Below are 9802 nucleotides of genomic sequence, written 5' to 3'. Positions count from 1 at the left end.
CGTATAAGTATATGGTGGTATCCTTAAAAAAAAAACACTGTACATCACTGGACTTAGTCTACGCCAATGGCGCCACTGTGTTACATTGTCCAGTGTTTCCTTTAGTGCCTTCAACTAGTTTCAGACTTCGATTTTACTAGGTCAGAACTTACTACGGAAAACCCGATAACTATAACATTTCTGAATGTGAAATATTGAACAAAGATTCTTTCTATGTTTTTTCGTTTCTTTTCATTTTAACCAACTAAAAGTCACAAATGTTCATTTCATTATATTCAAAAATAAACTTAACAAACCACAGCGTCTTAAGCAAAACAAATGCATTCTAAACTAGTATTATTTATGTCATTATTGTTTGACATACGTGGGTACGGGAAGTTTCAGGCCCTCCTTGGCCTCGAAAAAGGTGTAAGAGAGCACAATCTCGTCTACATATTCCATTTGAGGGTCTTGAGTGTACTCAGGGTCGATGTAGAAGAAGACTGGCATGTCCACCTGAAATCAACACATTCATAATATGAATTACCTACAGGACCCATATTATGGGTTATCTTTAGGTCACAGTATACAGATTTTTAATGTTTATGTATCACGTTAACAGTCCCCATACTACATTGTATGTATTTCCTCGTACGTCCAAGCAAAATTACTTCTATCATACGTCCATGCTTCACATATGGGTCTCTAAGAAAAAAACAAGCACGCACTCGAATATATAACTTTCTGCATGCTGTTGTCTACGTCCAAAAGAAAGGTATGCGCATTGTGAATGTCATCTCGCTTTGTGTGGTAGGGCACAGCACAGCGGATGCCATTCCAGATCTAGAGCAGAGCCAACTCCTAAGGTTGCCAGAGTAACTCCTCTGGAGTTGCAGGCGTACATACGCTACAGAGTCTTCTTACCATCAGGCGGGCCGTATGTGTGTTTGCCACCGATGTAGTATATAAAAAAACCAGCCACCAAATATTAAATAAGAATTATCACTATATTGTCATGCAGTATGAAGTTATACTAATCTAAGTAATCTAAGTGGTCATATCTTCGTGATCCATATGTGCACATGCACTTTGGCTTGATAGCTTGGTGTTATAAATAATTTCAAAATTGTAAAATATGGGTCAAATTGTTTGGACATGTTCCCTAAAGTACACTGATGGTCAGTATTGTTGTTAGTACTGTCTCACTTCGAAGGAGTTAACATATGTATTACCTGTGCTGTGTGTACAGTGTGACCATCATAGCCTTGTCAGTATTGCACGCATATATGTGTATAACGCTAAAATTATGCCGTCTAGAACTCGTGATATTTCAGTAATGTACGATTCTCACCAACCAGCTGGAGTCGGGCCGCGCCGGAGCGCATTTTCAATGTGCCTATACATTATGTATGGCAAACGCGATGGAGTCAGTCCGGTGCCATCCGTATCCGCGAGGAACCAACCGGCTTGCGGCCGTAAAATTGTGACTCCGCCCGTTCGGTTGGAATCGTATTTTACAGGCTTGTCCCCATTGGGTTTCACACTATTTAATACCTACTTGTGGGGGTTGAACTGCTGTTCTTCAAAGCAGATGCACTGGATCTTGTTGAAGCATTGTCAAGCCTCAAATTTGATGACATTGTACATGCTGATGTCCGTAGCAGACTTGTCGGTGGGGTTGCACACTATTTAATACCTGCTCATGGGGGTTGAGCTGCTGCTCTTCGAAACAGAAGCACTGGATCTTGTTGAAGTACTGTCCGGCTTCAAATGGGATCACATTGTATGTGCTGATGCCAGTCACAGGCTTGTCAGTGGGGTTGCGCGCTGTGTAGAACGCGAGGGCTGTTTCGCCAGGCAAAACCTGGTGAAAAAGTTGAGGTTAGGTGTGACAATGTTGCTCTCATTATTTTCAATTACTATACTATACACCAAATAAAAATGAGAGGCTTATTGCATTCACTGTATATAAATCCTCCTTGAAATCACAACTATGTATATTTTGTGAACACTCCTCAAGTTACTTCTCTAGTAATTAAAAAAAAGATGTGTATGCAACAGCTACTTGACTAGTACATGCCAAAAAAATTTAACCTATAGTTTGGGAGTAGAAGCTATTACATTTTTTTATTTGGGGTTGCTGTAGAGCATCTTTTCGACAGCCCTTACAGAATCCACACAGTACGTAAAAATTATGTACTAAATCCTCATACATAAAAAATACAAAAATGCAAAGTTTTGTTGCCAGACAGGACAGCATAACATAATCATTTGATATGACACACAATCAGATAATTATGATAATTGATATATTAGCCAGGTCTTTTATCTTTCAAAAATAACAAGAAACACGAGTTTGTTAGAAACAGTTCATATTCTCTATTGTAAACAGACTTCTGCTAAATCACTGGAAAAAAAACACTCACTGTGATGTCTGGCTGCTGTGGCTTGAAGTTCCACTGCATGGATGAGGCCACATCGGCATTGAAGCGCACCCGGATGGGCCGATGCTTAACTGTAGTCATTGTGCTTACTACATCACTCGGCTCGGCCAGTCCTGTTGTTCCTCCATAGCTGTAGGCCTGTGGTTATATAAAGGTTTTATATGACATACAACTGTTTTATGTATAGGCCTTATAAATAAAAGATATGTTAAAACATTTTACACAATTATTCAGTGTAATACATTATTCAAAATTTATTGCATTAAAAGGTGGATAGAATGCAGTTTTAAGTTTATTTGTAAAAAATACTGTGAAATAATATTATCAATATCGATATTGTACAGTTACAGGTCTAATGCAAAAAATGTACAAAGAGCATAATAAAAGGAAAATGTAATTAATTATATTATAGTGAGGTTAGTTTTACCTGACAGAATATCCGATACAGGGGCACAGCTGCATAACTCAGACCCACAGTTATGACACCTAAGGCTACTACATAGTTCAAAGTTGACCTAATGTTCCTCTTCTGGTCGTGAGTTCCTCGGATAAAGAAGTTGGAAGGATACTTCACAGGAGTCAATAATTTCGGTGTAGATCTGATAACACTGTTTCTGAATAAATTAACATTGCACGTGTTCATGAATATAAGGCGATTCATCATGATGTTTCATAGAATATTATATTACAACATTTTCAGTGAAATCGAAAGAATTGTCTGCCTGATAAACATTTTATAACTCATTTTTTAAAACATCTGACATGACAGTGACAGAAGAGAGTCGTATTTCTCTACTTTATGTAACAAATGTGTCCTAGACAAAGAGTAGTAAGTATATGTCCTAGTTCTGTATATTATACTACTCTTTGTATGAGAGTATTATAAATATAATATTATAATCTACTTATTATTAACCCATTATCAAAATGTGATACAAGAAATTAATGGCCCATTCAAATCAAAAACAATGTCACTAGTGTTGTTAGTTTAAAAACAAGTCTTAACGGATACGGATATCGCTTATGTCAAAGTCATTTGAAACAAATTTTGAATTGGCATAGCAGCATTTTATCTGTGATATTAATTATCAGTCTCAGAAGTCTCTTTTTATGAAGCGAAGATCGTGAATTTTGTTGCTACATTCATGAAATTATTTCAAGAGATTTTACTGTCATAATAAAGCGGCAATTCTGTAAGTATTTACAATGTTTTACTAATTGTTCATTTCCGCAGTAAACGTTATCACGTGGTTATTACTGCTGCCACTGCTGCATTATTTTTACGCTTTCCTAGTTGAACGGCTTTTAAAGTGAACTTGCACTTGAATATTAGGTTTCTTTAAGCTAAGTTCGAGAGGTCAGTAGCCAACGAACCTTGAATATTCATATTCCATCAATAAAGCGGGCAATGGTAAATAAAACTTTCACGTAAAAGAATAAATTACTTTAATATCACAATTTTGTTAAACCTAGATGCGTCTCTGTGCATCATCGTTTGTATTCTAACGACAGTTTGTGTTTCGTCTTGATGTGTGCATCTGTGTGCGTTTTCTGATAAGCTTTGTAATTACAATCTAAAAATGGACATCGGAACATTGGTTCTTTCCCGCATTCATAAGTAACGTGTCGCCTGTACGTGCTTTTATGCCGGTATTTTCTCTTGCATTTCTCACATTCGTAGGACATGTCATATTGGGACCAGTAGTTTTTTGTCTTCATTGGCATAATGGGCATCATGTTTTGCATCATTGTTTTAAAGAAATCAACCTCACCTGAAACAAGAAGTCAGTTTGTAATTAACTTCTTATTGGCTCACCCTATGAATTATTCTAAAATTCTACTTACAGTACACTCTAGCTAACGGAATCGTACTATTTTCTCGATTTGATATCCTTAGGACTAGATCAAGGATCTACTAATAATGAAAAAAATCGTTGTTAAATTGAAACATTTATTCACATGCATTTCCAATTAAAAAAAGAACAAACCAAACACACTCAATGTCGTTAAAAATACAATAATCATTCAAATAAAATTGCGTCTTTCGAAAATTGGAGGTGGATTACTTATTGTGGGTAGTTAGAAGCTTTACACGACTTCACACCAAGATCATTAAAGTATTTTAGTTTAGTACATTCAGACGTGGTGTAAACTAATGGAGAATTACCACTCCACGCAAATTCGTGTCTATCATAATTGTTGTTGATAGAGTAGCGACACTTCAGAGAGAAACTACAAGACACGACCAAGTTTTATATCGATCCGAGAGCTCACCAGATAGCGTTACGCTATTTCAATTGACGCCACATACAACAATGATAGGGCTCGCGGCTTGCTTAATCCCACTGCTGCATACATTTTATAATACTGTAAAATATATCTTTATTACTTAATTTAGCTCATTTTAGCAGTTTATAATTTGCACAAAGTACTTAGTTATATTCAGACTAAGTTGCCCAATTATTGTGTAATTGTTATTGAATGATCCTTTCTTATTTAAAAATATATTTATCTAAACTAAATACTGAATTACGTATTCAATTACCAAGTTTGATCATCTAACCAATGTAGTATAAGTAAAATAGATCATACATTTTGATATGGGTCTTGTTCTGACTAAAAAGTTATCTTCAATACAAAACCAAAACAATAAACCTCCTATATAGAGTAATGTCACGTCTTTAACGAATATCCAAAACACATTATCTAGTAAATAAACATAATAATTTACCTAAGAGTAATTTAAATCTATGTATTTTGTTAAAGCACTAAAATCTTAGGCTTAGAATCGACTGGTAGATTCTTTGGTTTCAATATTGCGCGATTCAAATTTGAACTTTAACGGTAACTTAGTATAACAGTAACAAATGCAATAAAATCATTTAACAGAAATACTGTACTAATACATTTTTGGTTACAAAACGGTATACATAACATAACATTTGCTCACGACAAAAATACCACTCGGGCGGTGAGTCAGGCTGTAACATTATTAGTCTGATTGGAGTAAATAATAAAGACTGGTAATCTCCATACAAAAATAAATATTATAGGACATTATTACACAAATTGACTGAAGTCCCACAGTAAGCTCAATGGGGCTTGTGTTGAGGGTACTTAGACAACAATATACACAATATATAGAAAACACCCATGACTCAGGAACAAAATATCCATGCTCATCAGACGAATAAATGCCCTTACCACGATTTGAACCCGGGACCATCAGCTTCACAGGCAGGGTCACTACCCACGAGGCCAGACCGGTCGTCATACAAGCTTGTTTTGTTCGTTGGAATAGGCTAGATGACATTTTTTTATTAATGGTATCATTCGATCAGGTTTGTTTTAGGATCAAAATGTCATAGTCAAAGTCCAACTGTCGTAATTCTCGCGCGAAATTCCCCAAACAAAACGATAATGAACGTGAGGTCACTGAGAGCCCATCTTGAAGTATGGAAAACAAGAAAATTGCGATTTTATCGGTGAAATATTGCGTTTATGTATATAGTTGCTATACTATTCTTTTATTATTGGATAAAATGTAAGGAATCGAATGGTAACCCTACTTTATTCCTTTTTGGAAAAAAACCTTAAATTTTGAAACTTTCAGGTCCTGTATTTTTTATGATTTCCATATATTGTTTTAATATCCACATTATTGTGATAAATTGCTATCTATTTTACTAGATTTTGTTATAAAATTCAACATGTGTCATCACATCACCCATATTTAATTATTTATCTTCGAATAATGTCACTGTTTTAGGCTCAGGGCTATAACAGCGAAAATCGAAGTTCGTCAATTGCGAGCATTTTTCTCTGTCACTCTAATTACGTCTCAGTGAGAGTAAAAGAGAAAGATCCCCGCAATTGACGAACTTCGATTTTCGCGGTTATAGCCCAGGTATTTATTATTGTATCGACGTCATCTTATATATTAACTGAATGTTTCAACAGATGGCGTTACCACGCAAGCGTTCTCTGTGTCACAAGCCATATTTCGAAGGAACATATAAGATCTTAGGTATGGAGTTTGGAAGTCCTTGTTATTTACACAAATCAGAAACACAGGGGCCTTATTTTACTCCTTTTTTGATAGCAAAATTAGGCATGTTCTTTTGACTCTTACAAAGACAAAGGAACTATGTAGTTGCAAGTACAGTCAGTTCTACAAATATAGATACGGACAAAGAGACAAAAATATGTATACACGGTCTTATTAACCATACATTAAGGTGTATACATATTTTTGGCACTTTGTCCATATCGATATTTTTAGCCGTGACTGTAGGTACACTACACAGATGAAGCATATAACGATGTGCAATTAATTACAAGGCCTGTGCCAAATGTTTACAATTCGTAATCTTGACCCGCGAAGTATGACAGCTGCCATGCACAGTTGTCAAAACTGTGCCTAGATCATTGTATTCTTCAACTGTGTATTAGTTCCCTTGTCTTCGATAATTAATGTATAAGACCTCACTACCATTTCCCCCTTCTACTTTACGATAATACATTTTCTTTGGTAACAAGGAACACACACTTAACAAATAATTATTTATAACAAGAACAAGAAAATATAACAATCTATTCGTAATAATGTATAAAATGTCTTACATAAAACTAGTTACATTTGTCTAAAATTTCATTATAATTTAAAATGTAAATCAACAGTCAAGATAAATAGCTGCCCTACAGTAACTGCCAAAAGTAAGTTTTAGCTGGAGATGCTTTAAACATTACATAAAAAGACAAGTCTATTTATCTTATACAATAGTGTAAAAAATCATTTTACCGGATAAGTATAACTGTAACTGAATATGTAGCTACACTCATCGCCAACCATAAAAACAAGTTACAATGATTTTGTTTCTTATTGGACTTTCTAATACAAAATATAATGAAGGCACAAGGTTTGGCACTACGTTTGAATACTTTTATAGCCTCTACATTATTGTGCTAACAGTAACACCACGATTAGGTATGTTAAAGGCACTCTCTTACTAGAATTATTAAATATCAAACTATAATCTACTTCGAAGATCTTTTAAGATTTACCATGTTTACACATATGATAGTGGTTAAAATATACCCTACAATCAAATTGTAAAATTAACATAACAAATTTGATTGAACGGTTCGCTACCTTATTTTTAGCCGGTGGGGAGGTTCCATCGCTTCCTAAGGCCGTGTATTCCGAAAATGTTTAGACATATTTATTATATCTTCAAATTATTGGATAGACCATTGGCACCACTATTGAGTTTTTTTTCTTTCTTCTTAAGGCCCTGCCGATTACCTACGTCCAAATTAAAAAGAAGAAAGGCCACCACAAACCCAGTTGGCATTTGTCTGACGGTTAGAAACGTTTTTACATTATTGCGGCCACTCGGGTGATGGATAGTAGAAAGTCAGGATGTCAGGGATTTTACAGACTCGCAATTTAAATCTTTAGAACTATGATCTATGCGAGTCAAAGTCACAATAACGTAGTGGCACCAGTAACCCGAGACTTCAATTTTTGTCAAGAAAATAAGGGTAGGGAACCGATTTCCTAATACGGCAGCACTGTGCAGCGATTGCACAGTGTTGCCACATTAAGAAATCGGCTTCCTACCCTTATTTCCTTGGATAAAAATTGGAGTGTCGGATTATTGGTCCCCTGTTGGTAGCTGGTGCCACTACACTACGTCAGCTATTTCGGAGAAAATATATGGTTATCTCCGAATGTGAATTAGAACCACACAGATAATATGATTTTCAGTAGCCCGTTAGGTCTTCAAAGATGAAAATCGGAGCCCAAAAAGTCACCCGAGTAGACTACATTATACGCAGACTGATGTAGTTACTAGCCAGTGAAATGTGGTGCCCCTTTGCATTAATTTTGTTACGACAGTGTAATTGCCTATACAATACCTTTAAAATTAAAAAGTTACAATTAACGTTTAGGCACCCGTTATGATGTAGACTGTAGGTTGGCCTTCATACTTTATATATTTCTTCACTATCCTCTTGAATTCGGCTCGATGTTATTGTGGAGTTAAGTATTAGGTCCAAGGATTTTCTTTCTTTGAAACTGTTAATAGCTGTAACAGAAATAAGATTCAAATTTCTTGATTATCAACAAACGTATCTTCGAGATGGTCATTAATAATAGTTTATATTTATTAAGGCACAAAATTTAAATATTGCAAATCGAATTTCCTATTATTTTGGTAAGGTTTTTTAATTTTATAATGTGGGTTTCCATATCAAAGGTTATACGCAATATATTTTGTATGGCACTTTGATTTCAGCTTGGGTTATAACACCATCTAGTAAGCCGAGCGTGATTTACGGACATTATTTTTATTATTAACTCTGTTAGCTATGTGTTTAACATTTTTTTATTATTATCAATGACCATTTTCAAATTATTAGTTGTTTTGTGATGGTATTGTACACACCAACTACTGCATTCTAGGGTATGAAGCTATCAAGCTTAAAATACCTACTAAAGTTACGTGCAAACTAAAATACTGATGCAAGTGATATCGAACCGGAAGTTGAATTTAAAAACATGCTTAAATAATACATTTAGGTATTATTATCCAATATTGTTTGAAAAAATAATTTCCCACAAAAAATCTTTAAAATACCTAGTTGGTTAGTTATTAATGTTCTAGACTTAAACCCAATGTTAGTCGCTACGAAAAAACAAGAACTTTACTGACATTGACGCCTCGGTGGGTCATTCCGATACGAAATCCACCTTCTCCGGCAAATCTTTATGAAGATGGCGTTCGTGCAATAACAGGTTGTGTTTCTGATAGGCCCGATACACACAGTAAGGGCACTTAAAACTGGGCTGTTTTCGGCACTCGTACTTAATGTGCCGTTGGAGAGAACCTTTGTGCTTATACTTGTTCCCGCAGTCCACACATTCGTATAGCGTCCATCCCGCCTTACCGCCGCTCAAACCCGAAGTACCATAACCCAATATATAAGGAGTGTACAACTGTGCAACTGAAATAAAACGCAAATCAAAATAAAACGTGCAAGTACTTAAGCTACCACCGTTACTGTAAAGCCAAGCCACCTTTAAGAATAAAATGTGCCGCCAAGCGTAGGATAATGCACCATGTCTCCCATTAATTTGCTTTATCTACAGGTATATCTATATCTACCTCCTTATATGATACATGCGACCATTTAAACCGTAGTTCTTAACGTTGTTCGTTTCACAGTATTTGATCAGCAAAGACCAGTCTGATTTAAAAAATGACGGCAGGGCTAGCACAAAATATTCGAGGTAATTTTGAAGTTATCTCAAGAACCTGCAGGATAAAAAATCAGATTGATCCTCGTTACAATTTTTCAAAATACATAGGTAT

The 9802-nt window shown here is 35.4% G+C and overlaps 1 protein-coding gene across 1 annotated transcript; it reads right to left on the bottom strand.

Moving 5' to 3' along the window:
- Positions 1 to 258: 258 nt before the first annotated feature.
- LOC133523743 (cytochrome c oxidase assembly protein COX11, mitochondrial-like) lies at positions 259 to 3184 on the bottom strand. The gene is made up of 4 exons (XM_061859445.1): positions 2851 to 3184; positions 2406 to 2561; positions 1676 to 1843; positions 259 to 495 (listed from the first exon to the last, which is right to left on the bottom strand). Exons 1-4 carry the CDS (start codon positions 3085 to 3087, stop codon positions 349 to 351), a joined length of 708 nt encoding a protein of 235 aa, XP_061715429.1. The 5' UTR covers positions 3088 to 3184; the 3' UTR covers positions 259 to 348.
- Positions 3185 to 9802: the final 6618 nt, after the last annotated feature.

Source organism: Cydia pomonella, chromosome 12, assembly GCF_033807575.1.
Source record: "Cydia pomonella isolate Wapato2018A chromosome 12, ilCydPomo1, whole genome shotgun sequence".
NCBI classification, from domain to species: Eukaryota; Metazoa; Arthropoda; class Insecta; order Lepidoptera; family Tortricidae; genus Cydia; species Cydia pomonella.
This window is presented reverse-complemented; position numbering and strand designations above follow the sequence as displayed.